General features: G+C 48.1%; 1 protein-coding gene across 1 annotated transcript in view; it reads right to left on the bottom strand.

The window, feature by feature from the left end:
• LOC147730469 (cyclic nucleotide-binding domain-containing protein 2-like) overlaps nt 1-26,917 on the bottom strand; it is an 822,009-nt gene that overhangs the window by 471,724 nt on the left and 323,368 nt on the right. The window contains 1 exon segment of the mRNA XM_086954071.1: nt 269-420. Coding sequence (XP_086810197.1) covers nt 269-420 — 152 coding nt within the window.

The following is a 26,917-nucleotide window of genomic DNA, read 5'->3' as shown; positions in this document are numbered from 1 at the left end:
ATGCAACTCGCATACAACGCCTTCATCTCATGATCTATTGCTCCACTCTTAACATGCAATATGGTTTGTTTGATACCTGAAGGAAACAAAAGTACGATTGTATAGTATTCCTTGGGTAAAAGCAGGATGGATATGGTCATTAATCCATTAGGTGTCTTGCTGCACATCATCAATTATGGTATGGCAACAAACAACCCCTCTACAACATTATGGCACACAAAGTAGCTCTGACGGGGTTAGGTTATAGGTTAAGAATCATAGGAATTACCTAAAGAAGTCACAACGGTACTTCAGTTCTTTTGCCTGCTCCACGTCTAACTTATTGGCAAAAAAATCTTCTTTATCTACTGCAAGCAGTTCTGTGTCCTCCAAGCAGACGACTGTGGAATTTCTATGTGAACCCTGTATCAGAGCAACTTCCTAAAAGAGAGGGTGAGGAAAGCAGGAAAAAAATTGCAATTTTCTTTCGCGGATCACCATTTATCCTTATCAGTATTTCCACATTGTTATTACCTTGAATTTAGGCAGATCAATGAAAAGAATCTGCCTAGTGTAATTTTATTCAACTTAAATCAAGTATAACATAGGAAATGCCCCTTATTCAGTCACAGGGAATGGTGTAGAGTTGTTTGGTAATGGAAAATCCTCTGATTTCTCGAGGAAGTGGTAAATTTGGGAGATAATCTACTGGTAGTATTTCTTTAATCCGTCTATCCATACAGTGCAGAAAAGTCCATGGTAGAATCTCTGCTGGATTTCACCAGAGGACCCCTGGAGTTCCTGAAGGAGTTACTTGGGAAATGTTGTGAAGGCTGACAATGTGTCTCTTCCCTTTGTGCCCATTTTTTAGTTTTTCTGAGTAAAAGACTCACAGCTTCACTTCCCATCTGGCTGACACTCAAGACAAGAAAGAGTGGCTGGCCTGTGCGGAGATGGATATACAAAGATGCTAAACTGTATCAAACCAGTCCGAGAGTCATGACAAGTATTATAGAAACTCTGTTCATGAATATGGTATAAAACAGGGGCTATAAAACAGGGGCTGAAACTGGAAGTCATTGAACCCAGGCTTTTCATTGGCCGGTACATGGTGATACCCCAAAGGGTGTAGCCAGAGCATCACCTGGGATGCAGAACTGCATATCCAACAGGCAGGCTCGTAACCATGTGAGGGGGTAATCACCCAAGAAACCTGCAACTTTCTGCTGGAGGATTTGAGAACTTGTGTTTCTGATACAGGGTTGCAGGATGTATCTCTGCAGAATGAGTTAGCCCGAAGGAGAGCCTAGTGGTAGCTGTCTAATGGAAGAGCTCCCAGGGATAGGACCAACCAAGAAATCACAAGCTACACCTACATAGTGGAGAATTTGAGGAAGGTCGGTGCTGTAAGAGATCCGTGGTGAGTGCCTCCGTCTTCAGCCACCGTGTGCATGTTCCAGGATGCCTTATTCCCAAAAAGAATCTGGGGGGCTAGGCTCTCATCTTGTTTAGGTGTGGGTGCTTTGCTTGGGCATATGTCTATCAGTCCAAAGTCTGCAACTTTTACTAATCACAACTGGGACTGCTCTTAGAATATAAGAAGGCTAGGCTTGGCGATCACTACTGTGGTGTGTCACGAGAGAGGGACTCTGCTAATACAAGGTAAATGGCCCAGAATTACACTAGATTTCTGATGTGGTAGGGGGATATAACTGAACTGAGGTACACATCTCAATATTAGAGAAAGGCATAGTTCAGAAATGGCGAACTGCAAGGTCGACCTTGTTGTAGACAAAAGCCAAATTACTCAATTTTTGTGATACATTTCCTGCCTAATGTCCTCACAAGTATTTAGATATTCCTGTATTGCTACCTGTGCATTTGAGTCGTATTGTGGTTTGTGTAGTTTAACACCTTAGCTGCGTGTAAACATCCCTCCCCAGTGCTGCGCTGTCCATTGGAACCAGTGCTGAATGGACGTCCAATGGTCGTGCGCAGCACTGGGGAGGTAGCGCTGCTGACGACCGTTGGCCGTCAGCAGCACTTAAGGGGTTAAAGACCTTTCTTATAAGGACAAAGCATTGGCTTGGCAATTGATTTCTTCAGCTGTATTTTAGTGTCACTGTGTTTCAAGTCTCTAACCCCCCACACAATTGTCCCCGAGTAAACCTTACGCAATCCGCCTAACTTTCCTGAAAGTCAAGTGCTAAAGTAAAAACTTGGTGCTCACTTTACAAAGTCATAATAGGTCAGCCCTGGGACAACAGAGGCAAACTGACTCAATCACCTTGGTTGAGACTAAATAAGCCCTGGATGTATTTTGGCTTCTGAGCAGGCTCTGACACTGTAGCGCTTCGGGTTCGCCCCTGCTCACTGGGGTCGGTGTATGCGCTGCCAAATGCTCCTCAAACAGACTTACGGACACAGGAACTTTAGGTAACGCAGGCTTTATTAACTTGAATGTCCTTTTCCTGTGTATCGTCTTTCTGTATTAGGGCAGTGGGCTTTCGGACTCCTCGGTCTGTCTATGCTGGCGCTTCTCCACAGCGGTCCGGCGGTCGTCCCGGTTTCTTCTGGGACTTGTGGTCCGGGTCTCTTCCTCCACGATGTCGTGAAGTCTCGCCGATCCGAAGGAAAGAAAGGATAGTACAGTTTTAGTCGGGTGTGCTGCCAAAAGGCACAGGGAAGGGAGTGAGGGAACATACGTGCACGAAAAATCAGCTAGGGTCCACAGTGCCGGGGTAGTGAAGGAGGGGTAGTGCACGGGAGGCGTCTATGGTGCCTCTACGGGGGTTTAGCCCACTTGAAACCCGCCCAACCTGAAAGCCTTGATCGTACCTCAGGTAGCCACACGTCCCATGAAGTGTGGCTGGGCGAAGCGCCTTCCGGTTGGCCTCCTGGCTTGTTGGGTTCGTTTCCTCGGGATCTTCCGATTCCGCCGCCCCTCTCTCCGTCCCCTTCTCCGGCCGTCGCCTCCTTCCTCCGATGGTCTCTCTCCTCCTCTGGTCTCCAATCCGCCTCCTTCCTCCGATGGTCTCTCTCCTCCTCTGGTCTCCACTCCGCCTCCTGACTCCGCTCCGCTTTCGTCTCCTCTCCTCTGCTCCCGCCTCTCCTCCAACTTCTTCTCTGATCTCCGCTCACCTCCGTCGCCTCCGGGTGTAACACACACCTGTGTGCTTTCTGGGGCTGCCTTTACCTGGGATACGGGGGCGTGCCAGTTGACGTAGTCCTGGTCCAGCTCCGCCCAATTAAAGAAACAGGGCTCACCACTCTCTTCGGGCTCCTTGTCGCGGAGGACATCCGTGTTTCTCCAGGCCCCTGTGTGCTGGTTAGAAAGAGGTGAAACAGGTAAGCCTGGCGGATCCGGGTCCTCCCCGTTACATCCACCAAGCACAAATAGGTCGTCAGTTATATCTGCTTACACGTTCAATTAAACACAGAGACGTTTCTTTAAAAAAACATGTTTTGGGGGGCATGGCCAAGATGGCGACCCAGTAGAATGTTGAACTCGGTCTCGCATCCTCGGTGCCACCCAGCTTCCCCACTAGCCTGTCTAGGTGTGGGGGGATATAGAGTGAGGCACATGGAGCAGCTGAAGGGCGGCGTATGGTTTGCTGATGTTGTGCGCTTTATTCCCCAATGAAAGGAGAGCGGCGGAGGCCCGCAAGAGTAGGCCCAGTGAGTCAGAGCACTGCGCAGCTGAACATGTAGGTGGTGATGTAAAAGACTTTATTTCGAGATACACTACTGGAGCCACCAAGGGAGGCATTGGGCTGACTCCTGCCTACACAGGAGCTGGTGGGGACTACAGGTGGAGGAATTGATCAAGTGGCCGGATCCGGGAGAGACGCAGTGAGCAGCAGGCCCTCAGAGCAAAGTTGAAGAGACAGCAGTGAAGGGAGAGCCAAGGAGATGCGACAGGCCTGCCCCTGGTGTCCCCGAGAAGTGAGGAGGCAGTCATGAGGAACGGAGACCGAAGCAAGGCGGCGCCTTGCCCTCAGAGGCCATGAGGGAATCCAGGGGTCCCGGAGGCCCAGGCGGCATCAACGACATTCCCCTGGAGTTGGAGGAAAGTAAGGGGGCCTGACTCAGCCGACGGCCCCAGCAGGAGAAATAGAGAGCAGCTGTGCCCATAGAGCAGCAGAGGACATGGCAACTAGGCGCGGGACAGAGAGGTTTTCTGACCTGCTCTAGAGGCCCCGAAGAGTGTGCAGCTGACCGGGAGAAGCAAGCTTGCCCCTTGGGGACAGACAGTGAGTGCGGGGGACCCCTGGGCATATGCAACTTTGGCGAATTTCAACTGCGGGCAGCCGGGAAGCAGGAGGGCTCCGGGACAATCTCCCGCTTGGAGAATAACTTGAGGAAGAGGAGGGAGGCAATACATTGGTGCTAGCCGCGGCCCATATCAAAGAGACGGGCCTGGGTGGGCAGCGTCCTCAACAAGGTCAGAAGGCCTGGGAGGCCAGAGCATTATAGACAGAGGGCAGCACCAACACATTAAACCCTGAGCGGTGGGGGGTTGGAGGTTGGGGGCTCCTACCGATGCCCCCCTGTTGAACAGGGCGGCTGAGGAGGGGCGGCGAAGTGGCTCAACAATAAAGAGTGGAGGGCCTGGGGAGGAGCAGTGAGGCCCAGGGTGGGCCTGCCCTGGTCACTGGAGCCCAAGTGAGACGCCCTCGGGAGGGTGCCACTTGGAGATGGTGAGGAGTGGGCCACGGGAGAGACAGTGGAGCGGTGAGGGCGACCTCTGGAGCGGACATTGTTTTATTCAGAGTGTGGCAGAGTGTAGAGCACTTGGACCACCACACGGTGGGAATGGGGGCCTTGCAAAAAAGGAGGTACACTCAAAGACATTTTCACGAAACCGGTAGGCCCCAAGATGGGAGACTAGCAGGGCAGGTTCACCAACTGGAGAGGATACGGAGGCCACGGTCACACGTTGCTATCTAGAGACCCTGTTTTCCTCAAGAGAGAACCTACAACATGGCAAACGAGATCTCACGAGTGAGCCACACGTCTATAAGGAAGGAAGTCATGGACATTGGAGACAGAGTGGATGCTCTAGAAGGGCATGTGAGTGCGTGGGATGAGGAAATAGAGCAATTGCAACAGGAGATAATACGGACCAGCAATTGGACCTGCAGGCCCTTGAGGAGGACCTAGAGAACCACTCCAGATGGAACAACATCCGGATTAGAGGGGCCCCGATGGAAGCGAGAAAAGGAGATGTGGAAGCCTACATGGTCTATCTGTTGCCCAAATCCTGGGTGTCATGCCGGTAACTGAGATTCGCCTGGATAGAACTCATAGAGTGGGTCGTGGGGATACAGGGCAGTCGCAGGCAGCGGACATTCTAACTTGTGTACATAGTTTTCCTCTGTAGGAACGGATCCTACAAGTGGCTAGATTGTCATTGCCAATAGTCTTATGGGGACACACTCTGCACTTGTTTCAGGACCTCACTGCCTCTACACTCCAGAAAAGGAGGGAGTCCAATCAATCAATCAATCAGGGGAATTGTAAGTGCGTTACTCACCCGGGAGGGTCTCAAGGTGCAGGGGGGGTTGGGAGGGGTGAGCCGCTCCCTATAACTCGAAAAGCCAGCTGATATTGAGCGGGAGCTCGATCCAGGTCTTGGCTGCGATGTAGGAAAAGGTTCTTCCACCTGTGCTGGCTCTGCGGATGCGCAGGGTTTTCAGCGAGGGCGAGGTTGGCGGATCGGAGGTTTATCTTGGGTATGTGGAAGTAGATTCTCTCGTTGAGGTATTGGGGTCCACATATGGATCCTGGCGTAGAGGGTGTTTCCTTAGTCCAGTCTGCTGGTTATGAGTACGTGGGTGACGGCCTTCCTTGATTCGAGGGGGGGGAATCCACTTGAAGGTCTTTTGGAGGATTTGGTGGGGGTGGAAGGAGTTGAGTATGATGCTGAGGTTTTGGGCGTGGTTCGTGTTTGTGGGGGGACTGATGAGGGCCGTAGGCCACCAGGTGTTGTCTCATGCCTCGGAGGTAGGTCCGAGGACGAGGACTTCTGTCTTCTCCGAGTTGAGCTTCAGGCAGTTTCTTCTCATCCAGGATGCTACGTCCTTCATTCCCTCCTGGAAGTTGAGACTGGTGGTGAAAGGGTCCTTGGTGAGGGAGAGGATGAGCTGGGTGTCGTCGGCATAGGATACTATGCTGAGTCCGTGCTGTCTGACGATGGCGGCGAGGGGGGTCATGTAGATATTGAAGAGCGTGGGGCTGAGCGATGATCCTTGGGGCACTCCACAGTTAATTTCTGTGGGTTGGGGAGGGAAAGGTGGTAGTCTGATTCTTTGGGTACTGCCGGTGAGGAACAAGCGGATCCAGTCGAGGACGGCCTCGTTAAGTCTGGCGGTGAGTGTGCGGTGGGAGACTGTGCCGAATGTTGCAGAGAGGTCGAGTAGGATCATGGCCTCAGTGTGTCCTTCATCAAGGAGAGTGTGGCAAGTATAACAGTTTCCGTGCTGTGGTTGCTGCGGAATCCGGATTGAGAGGGGTCAAGGATGGAGTTTTCTTCGATGAATTTGGTTTGTTGTGCATTGATAGTGTTCTCTGTGACTTTGGCCGCGAAGGAGAGGAGGGTGATGGGTCGGTGGTTCTTGATGTCGGTGGGGTCTGCTGAGTGCTCCTTGATCAGGGGTCTGACTTTTGCACGTTTCCAGTCGTCGGAAAAGATGCCGGTCTTAAAGGTTGTGTTGATGGTGTTTCGTAGTTTGGGAGGGATGGAGGTGGCGGCTATGTGGAAGATGTGCTGGGGCAGGGGTCCCCTTTCATGGTCGAAGTGTTGTCTTCAGTGGTGACTGGGGTCCAGGAGGAGATGGTGGGTGGGATGGCATTGCTGGAGCTGGAAGTAGTTTCGAAGTGGGGTGTCTGGTCGTTGAATTTGTCGTAGAGTTCCTTGATTTTCAGATGGAAGTAGGATCCGAGCCTGTCGCAGAGGCCCTGGGAAGGGGTGATGTCTGTGGTTTCGCTGGGGGGCTTGGTGAAGTCCTGGATGATGCTGAAGAGTTGCTTGGAGTTGCCAGCATTGGTGAGGATATTGTTTTGGATAATGGTCCTTTCAGTGGATCTGATGAGTTAGTGATATTCTGTCATGGTGTTTTTGTAGGTGATGCGGTCTTCTGGCATTTTGCTGTTTCTCCAGTTCTTTTCAAGACGTCTGCAGGTGCGTCTGGATTCTTGGAGGTCGACGGCGAACCAAGTGGCTTTTCTGGGGCGTTGTCTGTCGAGGTTGCGTAATGGTGCAAGCTTGTCTGCTCAGCTGGTGATCCATCTGTGGAGTTCTTTGGCTGTGAGGTCGGCGTTGGTCGGCGCATCGCGGTTGAGGGTGGAATTGAGTTGTTCCTCAGTGAATTTGCTACAGTTCCTTCGTGGGGGGCGTGGTGCAGGTTCAGGCAGAGTGGGTTTGTCAACGTGGAAGTGTACGCAGAGGGGATCTGTCCATGGGAGTTCTGTGGTGTGGTTGAAGTGGATGCTATTTGCTCCTGCAAAGATAGAGTTGAGGGTGTGTCCAGCCTTGTAGGTCGACATGGTGCTGAGCTGTTTCAGTCCGATGTTGGCGAGGTTGTCTAGGAGGGAAAGGTGTTTGGGTCGCTGAGGTTGTCAAGGAGGCAATGGCATGGGGTGCGATGAGTACAGCAATGGTATTGGTGAATGAAGCATGGGTACGAGGGGTCTGTAGGCGAGAGTGCCGCGGAGGGTGGTTCTGGTGCTCGTCTGGATTTGGAGGTGAAGGTGTTCGGTGGTGGGGAAGGATTCCTTTGTGGTGGAGGTGGAGAGTCTGAGGGTGCTGTTATGTATGATGGTGAGTCCTCCTCCTGAATGGTTGGGGTGGTCCACCCTCTGGATCTTGCATACGCCGGGATAGCAGTGGTGATGTCAGGCGGGGGAGGTATTGGTCCAGGTTTCTGTAAAGAATACAACGTCTGACGAGTGGGTGTCGAGGATGTCCAAGATCTCTACGGCATATCTGCATATGGAGCAGACGTTGAGGAGGAGTATGGGCGTAAAATCCGCTCCGCTCGCGGATTTTCGGGAAATTCGCAATCCGCGAGATTCGCGAATTTCCCGCAAAATCCGCTAAATTCGCACGCAGCGGATTTTTTTTCTGGGTGATACTATTTTTGCGGCGCGCGGCGTTCATCAGCGTTTGCCGAGTTGTTTTTCTCGATATTTTGCGAGTGCTGCGCCATTTTGGATCTTGCTGCGGGATCCCGCGAGAATTTGGCGAGCGCGATTACGTAATCGCGGCTTGCCAACTTACACAGCGAGAGTTTGTCAACGCCAGTACGCCGTGATCACGTATCGCGGGACTTCGCAATTGCGAGCTTGGAGATGCGGCGAGCAGCAACAATCTCGCATTCACGAAAATATAAAATTTGCAATTCTGCACAAGAAATCCACCAGCAAGCAGCATAAACCTTCTGGAAATGATGATTTTTATCTGAATAACTCCTCAGGTTGACATTTGCCTGCACTTTTTTTGCGAGGAGTTCATTTTGGGGAGGGGGGGGTGGGAGGAAGGAAGTGCCCCACAGTCTTTACCTTCCTGTTCCTGTCCAGCAGGCTCCTCCCAGTGCTTTGTCCATCTCCTGGTCACTTTTCATTTGGATCTGGAGCTGGAAGGATTACTTTTTGTGGATGCTGCTGGATATTTGGATTTGAGGCCTTTTTGACTTTCTTTGGATCACTTTTGGATTAGAAATTTCACAAGTAAGTTTGTTTGGGGCATTACAGTTGCTGCAACTACAATTTTGGAATTTTCGATTTTTGGGCTGTTTTGGGGCCTTTTGCCCAGGGGTACTCAGTGGTGGGTGGACTGAGTCTTTCTGTGGGGTGTCTTGAACTTAAACATCATGGAGGGCATGGATGGAATGGGATTGTGCTGATTTTTCAGTGATTTTCGTTTTTTGGGGCTGTACTTGTGGCCTTTTCACCAGGGGTATTGAGTCTAGCATGGGCCTAGTCTTTCTGTGGGGTGTCTTGAACTTAAACATCATGGAGGGCATGGATGGAATGGGATTGTGCTGATTTTTCAGTGATTTTCGTTTTTTGGGGCTGTACTTGTGGCCTTTTCACCAGGGGTATTGAGTCTTGCATGGGCCTAGTCTTTCTGTGGGGTGTCTTGAACTTAAACATCATGGAGGGCATGGATGGAATGGGATTTTGCTGATTTTTCAGTGATTTTCGATTTTTGGGGGTGTTCATGGGGAGAGACAGGCCATGTGGCTGGGGGCCATTTTGAGTGCTGCTACAGGCCCTGGCCATGTGCTGGGAGGCAAGTGGCCATTTTGAATGCAGGCATTGTTGTTAGGCCTGCAACCATTTTGCCTACTTTTCAACCTTTATGCCCAGGGGTAGTGAGTCTTGCATGGGCCTAGTCTTTCTGTGGGGTGTCTTGAATTTAAACATCATGGAGGGCATGGATGGAATGGGATTTTGCTGATTTTTCAGTGATTTTCGTTTTTGGGGGCTGTACCTGTGGCCTTTTCACCAGGGGTATTGAGTCTTGCATGGGCCTAGTCTTTCTGTGGGGTGTCTTGAACTTAAACATCATGGAGGGAATGGATGGAATGGGATTGTGCTGATTTTTCAGTGTTTTTCGATTTTTGTGGGTGTTCATGGGGAGGGACAGGCCATGTGGCTCGGGGCCATTTTGAGTGCTGCTACAGGCCCTGGCCATGTGCCGGGAGGCAAGTGGCCATTTTGAATGCAGGCATTGTTGTTAGGCCTGCAACCATTTTGCCTACTTTTCAACCTTTATGCCCGGGGGTAGTGAGTCTTGCATGGGCCTAGTCTTTCTGTGGGGTGTCTTGAATTTAAACATCATGGAGGGCATGGATGGAATGGGATTGTGCTGATTTTTCAGTGATTTTCGTTTTTTGGGGCTGTACTTGTGGCCTTTTCACCAGGGTTATTGAGTCTAGCATGGGCCTAGTCTTTCTGTGGGGTGTCTTGAACTTAAACATCATGGAGGGCATGGATGGAATGGGATTGTGCTGATTTTTCAGTGATTTTCGTTTTTTGGGGGTGTTCATGGGGAGGGACAGGCCATGTGGCTGGGGGCCATTTTGAGTGCTGCGACAGGCCCTGGCCATGTGCTGGGAGGCAAGTGGCCATTTTGAATGCAGGCATTGTTGTTAGGCCTGCAACCATTTTGCCTACTTTTCAACCTTTATGTCCAGGGGTAGTGAGTCTTGCATGGGCCTAGTCTTTCTGTGGGGTGTCTTGAATTTAAACATCATGGAGGGCATGGATGGAATGGGATTGTGCTGATTTTTCAGTGATTTTCGTTTTTTGGGGCTGTACTTGTGGCCTTTTCACCAGGGGTATTGAGTCTAGCTTGGGCCTAGTCTTTCTGTGGGGTGTCTTGAACTTAAACATCATGGAGGGCATGGATAGAATGAGATTGTGCTGATTTTTCAGTGATTTTCGTTTTTTGGGGCTGTACTTGTGGCCTTTTCACCAGGGGTATTGAGTCTTGCATGGGCCTAGTCTTTCTGTGGGGTGTCTTGAACTTAAACATCATGGAGGGCATGGATGGAATGGGATTGTGCTGATTTTTCAGTGTTTTTCGATTTTTGGGGGTGTTCATGGGGAGGGACAGGCCATGTGGCTGGGGGCCATTTTGAGTGCTGCTACAGGCCCTGGCCATGTGCTGGGAGGCAAGTGGCCTGTTTGAATGCAGGCATTGTTGTTAGGCCTGCAACCATTCTGCCTACTTTTCAACCTTTATGCCCAGGGGTAGTGAGTCTTGCATTGGCCTAGTCTTTCTGTGGGGTGTCTTGAATTTAAACATCATGGAGGGCATGGATGGAATGGGATTGTGCTGATTGTTCAGTGATTTTCGTTTTTGGGGGCTGTACTTGTGGCCTTTTCACCAGGGGTATTGAGTCTTGCATGGGCCTAGTCTTTCTGTGGGGTGTCTTGAACTTAAACATCATGGAGGGCATGGATGGAATGGGATTGTGCTGATTTTTCAGTGTTTTTCGATTTTTGGGGGTGTTCATGGGGAGGGACAGGCCATGTGGCTCGGGGCCATTTTGAGTGCTGCTACAGGCCCTGGCCATGTGCTGGGAGGCAAGTGGCCATTTTGAATGCAGGCATTGTTGTTAGGCCTGCAACCATTTTGCCTACTTTTCAACCTTTATGCCCAGGGGTAGTGAGTCTTGCATGGGCCTAGTCTTTCTGTGGGGTGTCTTGAATTTAAACATCATGGAGGGCATGGATGGAATGGGATTGTGCTGATTTTTCAGTGATTTTCGTTTTTTGGGGCTGTACGTGTGGCCTTTTCACCAGGGGTATTGAGTCTAGCATGGGCCTAGTCTTTCTGTGGGGTGTCTTGAACTTAAACATCATGGAGGGCATGGATGGAATGGGATTGTGCTGATTTTTCAGTGATTTTCGTTTTTTGGGGGTGTTCATGGGGAGGGACAGGCCATGTGGCTGGGGGCCATTTTGAGTGCTGCTACAGGCCCTGGCCATGTGCTGGGAGGCAAGTGGCCATTTTGAATGCAGGCATTGTTGTTAGGCCTGCAACCATTTTGCCTACTTTTCAACCTTTATGCCCGGGGGGTAGTGGGTCTTGCATGGGCCTAGTCTTTCTGTGGGGTGTCTTGAATTTAAACATCATGGAGGGCATGGATGGAATGGGATTGTGCTGATTTTTCAGTGATTTTCGTTTTTTGGGGCTGTACTTGTGGCCTTTTCACCAGGGGTATTGAGTCTAGTATGGGCCTAGTCTTTCTGTGGGGTGTCTTGAACTTAAACATCATGGAGGGCATGGATGGAATGGGATTGTGCTTATTTTTCAGTGATTTTCGTTTTTTGGGGGTGTTCATGGGGAGGGACAGGCCATGTGGCTGGGGGCCATTTTGAGTGCTGCTACAGGCCCTGGTCATGTGCTGGGAGGCAAGTGGCCATTTTGAATGTAGGCATTGTTGTTAGGCCTGCAACCATTTTGCCTACTTTTCAACCTTCATGCCCAGGGGTAGTGAGTCTTGCATGGGCCTAGTCTTTCTGTGGAGTGTCTTGAATTTAAACATCATGGAGGGCATGGATGGAATGGGATTGTGCTGATTTTTCAGTGATTTTCGTTTTTTGGGGCTGTACTTGTGGCCTTTTCACCAGGGGTATTGAGTCTAGCTTGGGCCTAGTCTTTCTGTGGGGTGTCTTGAACTTAAACATCATGGAGGGCATGGATAGAATGAGATTGTGCTGATTTTTCAGTGATTTTCGTTTTTTGGGGCTGTACTTGTGGCCTTTTCACCAGGGGTATTGAGTCTTTCATGGGCCTAGTCTTTCTGTGGGGTGTCTTGAACTTAAACATCATGGAGGGCATGGATGGAATGGGATTGTGCTGATTTTTCAGTGTTTTTCGATTTTTGGGGGTGTTCATGGGGAGGGACAGGCCATGTGGCTGGGGGCCATTTTGAGTGCTGCTACAGGCCCTGGCCATGTGCTGGGAGGCAAGTGGCCTGTTTGAATGCAGGCATTGTTGTTAGGCCTGCAACCATTTTGCCTACTTTTCAACCTTTATGCCCAGGGGTAGTGAGTCTTGCATTGGCCTAGTCTTTCTGTGGGGTGTCTTGAATTTAAACATCATGGAGGGCATGGATGGAATGGGATTGTGCTGATTTTTCAGTGATTTTCATTTTTTGGGGCTGTACTTGTGGCCTTTTCACCAGAGGTATTGAGTCTAGCATGGGCCTAGTCTTTCTGTGGGGTGTCTTGAACTTAAACATCATGGAGGGCATGGATGGAATGGGATTGTGCTGATTTTTCAGTGATTTTCGTTTTTTGGGGGTGTTCATGGTAAGGGACAGGCCATGTGGCTGGGGGCCATTTTGAGTGCTGCTACAGGCCCTGGCCATGTGCTGGGAGGCAAGTGGCCATTTTGAATGCAGGCATTGTTGTTAGGCCTGCAACTATTTTGCCTACTTTTCAACCTTTATGCCCGGGGGTAGTGGGTCTTGCATGGGCCTAGTCTTTCTGTGGGGTGTCTTGAATTTAAACATCATGGAGGGCATGGATGGAATGGGATTGTGCTGATTTTTCAGTGATTTTCGTTTTTTGGGGCTGTACTTGTGGCCTTTTCACCAGGGGTATTGAGTCTAGTATGGGCCTAGTCTTTCTGTGGGGTGTCTTGAACTTAAACATCATGGAGGGCATGGATGGAATGGGATTGTGCTTATTTTTCAGTGATTTTCGTTTTTTGGGGGTGTTCATGGGGAGGGACAGGCCATGTGGCTGGGGGCCATTTTGAGTGCTGCTACAGGCCCTGGTCATGTGCTGGGAGGCAAGTGGCCATTTTGAATGTAGGCATTGTTGTTAGGCCGGCAACCATTTTGCCTACTTTTCAACCTTTATGCCCAGGGGTAGTGAGTCTTGCATGGGCCTAGTCTTTCTGTGGAGTGTCTTGAATTTAAACATCATGGAGGGCATGGATGGAATGGGATTGTGCTGATTTTTCAGTGATTTTCGTTTTTTGGGGCTGTACTTGTGGCCTTTTCACCAGGGGTATTGAGTCTAGCATGGGCCTAGTCTTCCTGTGGGGTGTCTTGAACTTAAACATCATGGAGGGCATGGATGGAATGGGATTGTGCTGATTTTTCAGTGATTTTCGTTTTTTGGGGCTGTACTTGTGGCCTTTTCACCAGTGGTATTGAGTCTTGCATGGGCCTAGTCTTTCTCTGGGGTGTCTCGAACTTAAACATCATGGAGGGCATGGATGGAATGGGATTGTGCTGATTTTTCAGTGTTTTTCGATTTTTTTGGGGTGTATAACTGAACTGATGTTCCTCTGTCTTCCATTGCTTTTAGGTGCACAAGACTCAAGAGAACCACCAGTGCCAGGAAGAAGTCCTGCAGCGGTGTGTGTGTGCAGCATAACGTCACGCGACGTCACGTCTGGCCTCAGACAACTCAACAATTCGTGCAACTCCGGCCTGCTGTCTGACCTGCTCTGAAGAAGATGGCCCCAAAAAAAGGTCTCCGTAGCTCCTCTAGCAAGAAAGTTGCTAGTAAGGAGCAGAAGAAGCAAGTTACCAAGGAGGCTGGTGTGCCGGCCGTCGCGTTTTTTGGGAGCAAAAAAAAAAGTACGCCTGCAGCAGCAGCAGGATCTGCTGGGGACCAAGCTGGGAGCAGCACCCCCGCTCCATTGGGTTCAGTGCCTCCACCACCATGCCAACTTAAGTCAAAGCCCTTGAGTGCTTCAGAGGCAGTCAGTGTACTTCTCCAATCACCATCGACCAGTGATGTTGGCTCATCGCAAGAAAGTAGCAGCAATGTCCCTGAATCAACACAGGTTGTTGTAACTCATCTGACAAGTGTTGAACAACCACAGCCGCAACAACAACACCATGTGCAAGTACAAGCCCAAGTACATGTGGAAGGAGAGGCAGTGCAAGGGGATGCGCAAGCAGAGGTGCATGGAGGGTCACAAGTGCCCACAATAGTTGTTCCTCCCGAAGTAGGGGCACATCAGGAAATCGACAATCAAGCCGAGGAATCATTGGAAGCCACTCCTCCTGATGATCATTCATTGTCTTCCACATCCCTAGCAAGGAAAAGATCAAGGTTGGTGTCTACATCTTCTTCAAGCCCACCTCCTTCTGATGATCCCATTCTGGATGATGATTGGGAACCATCATCACGGCAGTCTGAGAGTGAGGCACACCATGATCTGACAAAGGTACCTAAGCATAAAAGGAAGGTCGTCGAAAAACTCATAGCTATGGAGTGTGATGAGGCTCAACAAGAAGTGACGGATACTGCTGCTGGTGAAGCCTCTCACGATGACGACGAGCCAGTCATCATAAAGGTCACTGCAGCCCCAGCGGGCATGCAGCAAAGAGACATTTTGACCCTATCCCGAGAAGCTGCTGAGCGTGATGATGATGTCGACGAGGAGGCAATGGAAATGGAAATACAACAATCATTAGATTTGGAGTTAACTAGTACACCAACACCTACCACTTCCATATTTCTTTCTCGCAAGAAGGGACCTCCATCCACCTCGACCTCAATTCGTGGTGGTGAAAGTGCAAAACGTACTGAAGTTCGGCAATCCACATCCTCCACTTCATCTGGCATTAGAAGCAGGACCACCACCACCAGTATCGCCGCCTCCTCCGGCCCCCAAAGACATTTCAAGTCTCCAGTTTGGGACTTCTTTAGTGTTTGCCCAAAAAAGGAAAACGTAGCCATTTGTAGCATTTGTAAGCTTCGAGTTAGTCGTGGTAAGTTTGGTACCAACTATGGTACCGGAGGCCAGAGAGGTCATCTTAGGAGAACGCACGCTGTCCAATGGTTTGCGCACCTAGAGGCGGTCAAGGAAGCCCGAATTGCACGTAATGAAAATGTTGATTTTCATCTGATGATGACGAGGAGGAAGAAGACGATCCAAACACTTCACTTACACCCAGTACCCCTGTCAGCAGCACACCCCATGTGAGCCACACTAAGAGTGTGGGAGAGAGTGAGACATCAATGCGAAAAAGTTCATCAGCGAGCGTAACTGGGTCGAAGATATCATCATCATCCCGTAAATCCTTGGTCCAGGGCAACATTAAAAAGATGTTGTTTACAGAAGCGCAATATGAACGCAACCACCCACTGACGCGTCTGTATAACACTAAGCTGGCTAAAATGCTAGCTCTGGACCTTCTCCCTTTTTCTTTTGTAGAAGGGGTTGGTTTTCTAGAATTAGTGGCAGCGCTCTGCCCTAAATGGAAGGTTCCTAGCCGGTTCTATTTTGCCCGAGTTGCGGTTCCAGCACTACATGAAGATGTTCTGGAGGTGATTGGGGCAGCTTTGCAGAAGAGTTCTGTTCACACTATACATCTGACAACAGACATGTGGACCAGTGGCGCAGGCGCTGATTACATGTGCATCACTGCACACTGGGTCTCTTTTTTAGGGGCTAAAGCAAAGCTAAACACAGGTGTTGACCCGGACATTGTTTTTAAAGCTGCTCGGAAACATGCAACACTAGCCATGTTTGGTTTGGAGAAACGTCACACAGCACAAAACATTTTGGATGTCTTTAACACAAAGGTCCTTAACTGTCTGTCCCCCAAAAAATGCCAGGTTGGTTATGTTTCCACGGACAATGGCGCCAATATAGTTAAGGCCATGAAGCTGGGTGACTATTTCAGAGTGCCGTGTTTGGCGCACTGTATAAACCTGGTTGTCCAAAAATTCTTGGGTAATAAAGACAGTGCAGCGTACAGAGTAGTGGACACCTGCCGAAAAATGTGCAACCATTTCAGCCATTCTTTTAAGGCCCGGAAGCAGCTGAGGAGCCTTCTATATGAACGTCAAATGCCAGTGAAAGCACTCATCCAGGAGGTGGTAACACGTTGGAACTCAACCTTCTACATGCTTGAGCGTCTGTATGAGCAGTATAGGGTACTCGATTACTATTTCTTAACACAGGGTACAGCTCAGAAGGAGGACCAGAGGATGGGTGCGGCGCAATGGAACATAGTTAAAAGCCTGACACGCATGCTTCGTCCTTTTGAGTTCTTCACGCGTGCAGTCAGCAAGGAGGACTGTAATTTGGGAAAAGCTATCCCATTGTTGTACATGCTGGAGCACCAACTGAAGGAGGTGTGTTCTGTGTTTGAAAAAGATGAAGAAAACCAAGACCCTTTTGTTCTGGCTGAGAAATTATTAGAGCACCTACAAGGTGATGAACGTCTTAAAATGATCCACTCAAACCAGCATTACATTTGTGCTACTATTCTGGATCCACGCTACAAAAAGGCGCTGGCAGGCCAAGCATTCTTTCCCTTTGCTGATGAAGATGTTACAAAGTACAAACAGTGGATAGTCTCCTCAGCCAAGAGGTTTGAAAGAGAACGGCAGCAAATTGAAGGAAAAGGCAGTACATCAGCATCAGCAGGCCATCCACAGTCACAACAATACACTTCTGCACCTGTGGCTGCGGCACAAGTGACCTCTCAGCCGTTAAAGAGACCGGCAACCGGATCATCTGCACCACCAGACACAACCGTAACATTGGAGGCTGAAGAGGATTGGCTAGCTCGGCTTGGGTTTGGTTCTCAAAAGGTCACAGCAACAGCTAAGCAAAGTGGAGGAACCTTGGAGGATAACCTTGAGTCGATGGTGAAGGACTATCTGAATGACTCAACAGAGGTCTATGTTAATGCTGACCCATTGGCGTATTGGCATGGGAAAAAGAATTGTGGCCACAGCTCACCAACCTGGCTTCAAACTACTTGTCTTGCCCACTCGCAAGCATATCTTCTGAACGTGTTTTCAGTGCTGCTGGTGGCATTGTAACTTCCAAACGGAGCCGCCTCTCGCCCAAAAATGTGGAGAGGTTAACAATGATCAAGATGAATCAGCACCTCATACCACCAGATTTCAGAGTACGAGAAAGCGCGCCGGATGAAGACTAGGTGGACAGCAACATAGATGAGGGAATTTCTTCTCTGTCAGGTGACACTGAGCTCACCCTGCCTGAATTCGCAGAGTATGATGACAAAGCCTTATTCTTATTCATGGACCGTGATACCGAGCCCTGAAAATGAGACAACGAATCAATAACTTTCTTTTTCGTCCTTATTCACTTTTATTCCTGTGTGTCTGTCTTTCTTTGTTGTGCACAGTTAATATAATTCAAACTTTAATCAGATAATCACAAAAACAAGCCCATCAGCAGAACTGTCTTCACTTGTTTGCTAATTGATTTGAAGGTGCAGCAGTCTGCATTCCTCAGGTTCACAAGTTCAGAAGAACATGCTCCTCTATCCTCCTCCTCCAGACTCCTATTTCCATCAAAGCAGAGGGCTGGTTTACGCCCAATGAAGAAAGACTCAGCACTTGTGGGGGTGTTGTTCTACCTCTTTGCGGGTGAGTTGACGGCTCTGGGGCCATTGCTGGGAAGCTCTAATACCGGATAAAAGTGGTTTGGACCAAATCCGAGGCAGAATTTTTTGTGTGTTTTTGCTGACTTGCTTGCCTTTGAGGTGCTCTTTGAGGGGGTTCCGGCTGTTTGTGGGTGAGTTTCGGGGTCTGTGAGCACTGCTGGGACACTCTAATCTTGATTGCATTTGCTTTTCAGGAAATCCGTGGTGGCAAACCGGACTTATGGCCTAGCTACGCAGCGCGTTTGGACCGAAGGCCGAGAAATATTGTAAGTAGGAGATGTTGCTTTTGGTCTCTTTGGGGGTGTTATGCTTTTTGGCAGGTGGGTTGGCGGGTCTTGGGCCATTCCTGGGAAGGTCTAATACCGGGTAAAAGTGGTTGGGACAAAATCCAGGCCGATTTTTTTTTGCTATTTCTGACATTTTGCTCAATGTAGCGTTTTCGGGGGCCTGTTTGGGGGGCTTTCTGGTGTTTGTGGGTGGGTTTCGGGGTTGGGGCGCACTGCTGGCTATGGATACTTTACTTTGCAAGGGGTTCGAAGCAAATCCATGGTGGCAGAGCGGAGTTAGGGCCTAGCTGCAGAGCGCGCGGAGTGATTTGGGAAATTTGGGAAAAAATGACTAAGTCCCCATTTTTGTACTTTTGCTCTTTGGCTGTTTGGGGGTCTTCTACTCGTTTTCTCCTGAGTTGACGGCTCTGGGGCCATTGCTGGGAAGCTCTAATACTGGATAAAAGTGGTTTGGACCAAATCCGAGGCGGAAAATTTTTGGTGTTTTTGCCGACTTGCTTGCCTTTGAGGTGCTCTTAGGGGGGGTTCCGTCTGTTTGTGGGTGAGTTTCGGGGTCTGTGAGCACTGCTGGGACACTCTAATCTTGATTGCATTTGCTTTTCAGGAAATCCCTGGTGGCAAACCGGACTTATGGCCTAGCTACGCAGCGCGTTTGGACCGAAGGCCGAGAAATATTGCAAGTAGGAGATGTTGCTTTTGGCCTGTTTGGGGGTGTTATGCTTTTTGGCGGGTGGGTTGGCGGGTCTCTCTTGGGCCATTCCTGGGAAGGTCTAATACCGGGTAGAAGTGGTTGGGACAAAATCCACGCCGAAAAGCCTTTTGGCACTTTTTGTAACTTAGGGTTTGTTAGGGTTAGCCCTAGCAGCAGGATTGCATGTGTTTCGGGGTGTTCTAGATTTTTGCAACTGAGTTCTGGGGTCTTAGAGCACTCGTGAGAATGTGTAATTTTGGTTGCAAGTCATTTGAAGAAAATCCATGGTGGGAAAGGGGGGATTTGGCCTAGTTAAAGAAAGCCTTTGCCACTATTCTTAACTTAGGGTTCGTTAGGGTTAGCAGTATTTCTATTGCATGTGTTTGGGTGGGGGGGTTTTCGAGTCTTGGAGCGATGCTGGCTATGGATACTTTTGCTTGGTTGCTTGCAAGTGGTTTGAATGCAATCCACGGTGGGTAAGGGGGTATTTGGGCCTACTTTTACTTTCAAAGTACGTTTTGTCACCAGTTTTCTGCTAGGCCTCGTTTTTTGCGATTTGATTGGGGTCTTCTACATTTTTGCGACTGGCTTTAGTAAGGGTCTGGGTGGGAGCACTGCTGGGAAGATCTAATTTTGTTCTAAAACACAGTTTACAGTACACCTAGCTTGAGGGGAAAGATCCGCTACATTAATTTGCCCATACTTATTTATCCTTCAGAAGGTGACTCAGACAGAGTACGCAATTTCAAAAATATTGTACTGTCTACTAGGAAAATCAAAGTGTGAGTTTTTGCACTCCACAGCCTACATACCTTATATTTATTTATCAGTGGTGTTGTAATATTATATCACTTCCTGTTTTTCGTTGAATAATTACAGGCCGGGTTTCAGTCTGTGCAATGGGGAAAAAAAGGATGGAGTTAGGCTTCACATTAGCGAGCCGCAATTCAGCATCCGCCAGTCAGGCAGTGGACAGGGTGTCTTCTGGTCACCAACATTGATGGACGAAGCGTCAGATGGAATGGAGGAGTGCTGCTAATAAGAGGATTTTTTTTCTGCATGCAACTTACTTACCAAATTCAACAGGACAACTACAACAACATACAGATACAGTTTTCATTGTGTTTTTCTATGACTGTGACTGCAATTCTTGGATCTATCTCTGCTTCTAAATTGATCCCTTAACACATCACTTAGTCCACTCCACTATCACATCTGCACCACACATAGTCATTTGTAAGTGCTCCTACGTAATTCGCAAGTCGCAGCACGCCCCAGCCCGTAGAGGACTGGGTTGGCCCCAATGATGAAGCATGTCGCCAAGGGGCAACCCTGGTGAGTGAGGGGACACCTAGAAAAAGAGCAATTTCTCCTTTTCTATCTACTACACCTTCCAGACCAACCCCATTGAGTGTTGTGAATGGATTTATAGTGACCAGCAAGGCTCTCAGGTATCTGCAACAGAGACCTTATCTTGAATATAGTTATCAATAATTCCACACACGCCCTGTACTGTCGCATTCTTTCTTCCACAGTTGTCGAAAGTACTACTTACTTTTCACTGACATGCATGCACTAGTGCATGCACTTTCAAAGATTGATGGATAGGTTTGTACCCAAAGATTTGTTTATGTTCAATTGTTTGTCCATGCTGTGCTTTTTTTACAGGGTGTCTTCTGGTGGTGACCAACATCGATGGACGAAGTGTCAGCTGCAATGGAGGAGTGCCGCTAATAAGAGGAATTTTTTTCTGCATGCAACTTATTTACCAAATTCAACAGGACAACTACAACAACATACAGATACAGTATCCATTGTGTTTTTCTAGGACTGTGACTGCATTTCTTGGATCTCTCTCTGCTTCTAAATTGATCCTTTAACACATCACTTAGTCCACTCCACTATCACATCTGCACCACACATAGTCATTTGTAAGTGCTCCTACGTAATTCGCAAGTCGCAGCACGCCCAAGCCCGTAGAGGACTGGGATGGCCCCAATGATGAAGCATGTCACCAAGGGGCAACCCTGGTGAGTGAGGGGACACCTAGAAAAAGAGCAATTTCTCCTTTTCTATCTACTACACCTTCCAGACCAACCCCATTGAGTGTTGTGAATGGATTTATAGTGACCAGCAAGGCTCTCAGGTACCTGGCAACAGAGACCTTATCTTGAATATAGTTATCAATATTTCCACACACGCCCTGTACTGTCGCATTCTTTCTTCCACAGTTGTCGAAAGTACTACTGACTTTTCACTGACATGCATGCAGTAGTGCATGCACTTTCAAAGATTGATGGATAGGTTTGTACCCAAAGATTTGTTTATGTTCACAATTGTTTGTCCATGCTGTGCTTTTTTTTCTTGTCTCACAAAACCTTTCCCAAAAACCCCCGTACCCATCCATTTTTCAAACCCTAACCCCCTTCCCCCGGGCTGTGTGGTTTTGATTGATGTGTGACTAAATTACAGCAATAAATCCACACACTTGCTGGGGAGGATAAGGTGATACCAACAGGCTGGTGAAGAAATCCGAGGATATATTCTTACTCTGCTTGACAAAGACCCATGGCTAATGTCAAAGAACTTCAACCGAATTAGTAGTTATACTTTACCATTTGTTAGGCTACAATGTGGCACTGTTCTAGTGTACTGTCACCTGCTATATTCTCTATTGTACCGTTGTATTGCTCAGGAGGACAAACCAGATTTCATTTTCTTTTTTTTCATAAGCATGCAACTGCCACTGTGTCACACCACTAGTACCACCGCTATGAGGAAATTTTATCCGCCCAGGATTGCCAACCTTATTCGCTGTTTCCCGTGGAGCCAGCCCTGGGCCTAGCCCTACTTGGAAACAGAAATTACAGGTAAGATAGGCGTTTGGTTGGAGGTAGTATAATGGAGTATTAGGAGAGACGAGAGATTGAAGGTAGTACTACTAAAGTCACAGGACTATTCAGGAAAACAAACTTACTGTTAAACCCCCATCCACCAGACTCAAAAGCTGTAAAAAACAGGTATGGTCAGATAAAGTTTCAAAAATTATATTTTTATAGCCCTAACAAAATAATCTCCCGCAAGACCCTCCCTAACCCCAACGATTGTCCTTCAAAAGTCCCCAAAAAACCCAACTCCCAATTCCCACCCCCCAAAAGTCTCTAAAAAAGGGGCAAGGGACACTATGGCAGGGTGCTGTTGCCTTTAGCAGCCAGGGCATCATGCTCCTTGTGGAGGGTGGCAAGTTCGAAGCGGAGGCCCTCCACCAAGTTCTTATAGTTCAGGACCTCCTGCTCCAGGTAGGACAGTCTGAGGGATAAGCGGCGCCGGTATGCCTTGCAAATCCTGTGGGGGGCAGCTGCTGTCTTTTCTGCTCGGCGTTGGCGTTGGGCTTTGGTAGCCCGGCTCCGTACCGCTGGAGCACTGCGCTGGCTGGCAGCCCGCACGGAGGAGGATGCAGCTGTCCCCGTGGACGTTGTTGTTGTACCAGACTGCGTCTCCTCCTCCTCCAGGGCCACCAGCCGCCGATATTCAGCGACAGTGGCATCCAGCCTCCGTTGCCGGGCCATTCGAGCCAGCTCCTTCCTCCTTGATGCTGTCTTGGATTTGGAAAGAGCAACTACATGAAGAAAGAAAGACATAGTCTGTAACCAATGCTCCTTAAGATTAACACAAAATGATTGAGCAGAAAGTTGTCACAGTACAAGTGGCAAATTGAAAGCACAGTACATAACTATTGCGGACAGTATCTATGTAACCTCCGACTTCTTCATCCTTGCTCTAACATTAGTGGGAGTTTAAGGGACAAATTCTACAAGCACTATGGACTTCCATTACAGTCGACTATGACAGTACACCAGTCTTATTCTTCTTCTTCTCTCTTGTTTAGGAAAATTGGTACGTTATCTTATGCAAGCCGGCATAATGCCAGCGCAGTGAACTTGCACCCGAGAAAAACAGACGCACACCATGGTGAGTGAGACAGACTTGCGTTACTGTACCGGTCCAGTACATGCAGGTGGTGAAGCTCTTACTTTTCTATTACGGGTGGCACTGAGAAAACTCTGTTAAAAGGGCTACTGCTTAATTAATTTAGCTTTCACCCTACAGTGCAAATGAGTATTAGAAAAGGAAAATAAAGAAGCTAAATAATCTGATTATCTATCACTTCACATGGGATGTATTTGATGACATTTGGGATGACTTTAGGTGCTTTGCTTATTATGGAGTGAACAGTGATACCCCCACACATGAATGACGTACTACTACTAAACTAAAGTTATTAAGAGAGGTAGGGAGTGTCCACCGTAATAACCGGATATATGCTGTGCTTGCAGTTGCAATACAAACTACTGCTACTATTCATGGTAGTATTTGGACAAAATTACAACTTCTTTTCCTTGCCTTTCCTACACTGGAACGGACGTGCGGGTGCGGTGTTACATGCTCTTCAAAGTAACACTTTGTTCATCCAGTGACCGTCTACTCTCTCTAGATACACATATGCTATCTAAGAGTCAGATAGTACCATGAATGATCCAGGCATCCATCCATTCAAAGTATATGCACACATACAGTTTCTGTTTCACCCACCCAGGCTATTCTCCTTACACCCATCCTTGCTTCATCATTCGCCCAGCCATGCACCATACCATATTCTTTCCTTCCCAGCCACCTCGGGGACCAAGCAAACACATATCATTCTTCTTTGCCAGTCATCATTACATTTCTCGTCCTTCCACACTTACTTACACCCTTCTTTCGCTTTTCGTTCAGCCCTTCCATCAAGTTCACCTCAGATCTGATTGGGATTCTTCTCGCCAAAAACTTCACAGCTAAGTCGAAGTACATTTAGAGGAGCCTACTACCTGGTTTATTTATAATACACCCGTGCAGAAGCACACTCTGCAGTCTTCAATCTCAAATGAGTAAGGAATGTATAGCTTACCTCTGCCCGCCACCACCGTGTCATCCCCCACAGATTTGTCAGGCACTTGCACCGCCTCCTCCCCAGAGTTGTCCTCCTCGTCCAATGCCACCACCACCTCGACGCTGGCCCCGCCTCCAGATGTTCCACCTACAAAGTACATTTAATAATGTTAGAATACACCACTCACTACTATATAATATTTGGTCTAGGAGGAAGAAAGAAATGTGAAAAAAAACAGTATACAATTTAATATTTTGTGACTGTCTATTGTAAAGTAAAAATGTCCCTTTTTCCAGGGAAGGCTGTTGTCTTGCTGCACTTTTTGGCACAACTGATGAATGCTTGCTTTTTATTTTTAACACGCACCACTTTTTCTCCTAACAGACAGAAGCTTGACTTCTAAGAACACGAGCAGGATCAAGTTCAAACCAGGTGAGAGTTCGGCTCGACCACAAGAAATGTGTCCAATTAATCGTCAGCATTAGCACTTTTCCATTTCCAGTTAAACGTTTACTTTTATGACAAACTTGATTTCAATAAATGTGTTTACTTTTAATAAAGCTTTTAAACTCAAATAGACTCTGTGGTTTTTGGTCCTCCAGACTAGAGTGGATGAGCTAAAGGTTTTGGAATTTTTGCAAGCATAAGTCCGTGCCTCTGCCATCAGTGACTTTGGGAGCTAAATGACTCTGCCACACTATCTAGTCAGTAAGGAGATTGGGGGTTCAACTACAAAGTCTGTTATCACTGAGGTATGTGGAAAGTCTAACTGCACCTATTATAATTGATAAGCTAAGCAATGCATTATTTAGTGTCCATAGTTCTGTTTGTGCAGATTTGTCCCTGCAACAGTAGTAGAATGGATTGTCCTCCTATCCAAACCAAAAGTAAAGTAGTATCTTATTCTTTCTTGGTGGTCATTCACCTTTTTATTGTTGGCAATTGTCAAAGCATAAACATTTAGAATACTTGAAAAGACATTATGGACAATCCCAGAGGACTGCACTCAGTGCATAGAGCTATTGCTGACTAGAATGGGAGTCCAATGGAAATGCCAAATGTGCAATCTTAGTTAGCTACACAGACAGACTAATAAGAATAATCTAGTAATACTACACGGAGTCATAGTCGAGGCAGGATAAGAATTTAGATCCTGTCTACAAGAAGATCAAAGACGATTTAGAAAAAATCGAATGAGGAACGCTAGGAAAAAATAAGTACTCTATATTAAAATTAAAACTTACTGGGGCCAGCAAAGGAGCCCTCGCCTGCCCGGTCCTGGCCTGCATCGTCAACAGCACCCTCCTCCTCCTCCTGTGTCCTCCTCTTGCCCCTGGGGGATGCTGATGTACAACATGAAAGAAAGAAAAACAGAAAACATGGATGATATTTGTCAACCAAATCAAACATTTCAAAAGAACTAACAAAATATTTTTGCGAAATACCAAATAGACAACTACTCCACGGGATATATTATTGACCAATCTCATGTGGTCGACTACGTTATTACTTTAGTATTGCTTGATTTGCGGACTGTCGAATTGGAAATTACCTTATGTAACTCACTAAACAAAGTACAAAAAAGGTTTGCCTAGGATTGGCAGGCAGCAGTCCGCAGCACGCGAAGTGACAGCCAAAGTCCATCGTGATTGAAGATCAGCGACAACACTAAAGTTTTCTACTACATTAACCAGTCATTAAAATACTCAAACTATCAATCCACCACCACTATTTCTTCTTATCGCCATGTGTACAAAGGAAGGACTGGACTTGAGTCTGTAGGGGCTGATTTAGAAGCCCCTTATGGCTCTTTTGCTCCATTGTTGCGTGACTTTTGTGACGCAGCGACAGCACAAAAGAGGCGCAATGGTGCGGCGTATATTAACAACGTGACGCATATGGGAGATGCATCACGTTGTAAAGCCCTGCGCCAATAGGGGGCGTTCCGGCGTAAGGGAGGGCGTTCCTGCGCAGGAACGCATCCTAAAAGTGGCTGAGGGAAATCTACAAGATTTCAATCAGTCACTTTGAGGACAATGATGCGTGACTCAAACCCTGCGCCTGCTTGAAGCAGACGTACGGCTTGACGCAGCATTAGGGAGATAGGGCACCCCAGAGCATTGATGGAGCTGCACCATCGTTGCGACGCAACTCCAGCAATGCGCCGCCTTTACGGCACAGATGCGTAACGCTTTGGTGACGTTTTGGGCCCATGGTGCGCCGCATTGTAAATACGGCGCACCATGGGTGATGGTGGCGTGACGCACAATTACTGGCGCATCCCTGCTACTTTGCAGGGATGCGCCGGTAATTAAAAATCTGAACCTTAGTGTGTAGCATTACGCAGTTCTTTAAACTACACTCATACATAATTTCACAGGCCAATGAAATGAACACAAAATCTAAAACAAATAAGCATAGTAGCAACACTACTGAGAAGGAGAGCAGTGTACCTGAAATGCACAGAAGATTTTGAAATATAATTTACCTACAATGTAATGAGCAGCATTATTGCTCTTGGTAAAAAACAAAAATTTGCAATATAATAACACATCAGGAGAAAACATAGTAGTAAAGAAATAGCTACTACTACTACTCACCAAGCCCGGGGATCTCAAGGCCAAGGAGGTCGAGCAGATCTCGCTCATGGGTCAGGACATCCGTCCGGCGGTGGGTGGCCTGGTTGTAGGTGCGCCAGACCCGAGAGTGGTGGTAAATGGCCTGGCACACCTTCTCCCACCGCTTCCGGCGCTCCCGGACCCCGTACCCGGCACTGATCTTGCCGCCTCCCATGATGGTCCTGGGGAGGCGGCGCTGAACATAAAAAATGAGTTGGCCCACCTCCTCCGGGGTAAAGATCTCCCTGGGTACGACCTCCTCCCCCCTCAAACGCCCGCACGGGAGCCGGACAAAGGGTGCGGGACCCTTCCCCTTCTCGGGATGCTTCCCGGCTCCCTTCACCATGGTCTGGGCGGAAAGGAATAAAGAAAATAGAATAGGGAAGAGAAGAAAAGAAAAGAGTTTAAAAAAGTAGTTTAAAATTAACCAAAAGTAGCAGTAAACACAAAAATATAGGGCTAGAAAAATAGAGGGATCGATAATAAGTAAAATAGAT

Source organism: Lissotriton vulgaris, chromosome 2_1 (assembly GCF_964263255.1).
Source record: "Lissotriton vulgaris chromosome 2_1, aLisVul1.2, whole genome shotgun sequence".
NCBI lineage: Eukaryota > Metazoa > Chordata > Amphibia > Caudata > Salamandridae > Lissotriton > Lissotriton vulgaris.
Note: the sequence above shows the minus strand (reverse complement) of the source record. Positions and strands in the feature narration are given on the sequence as shown.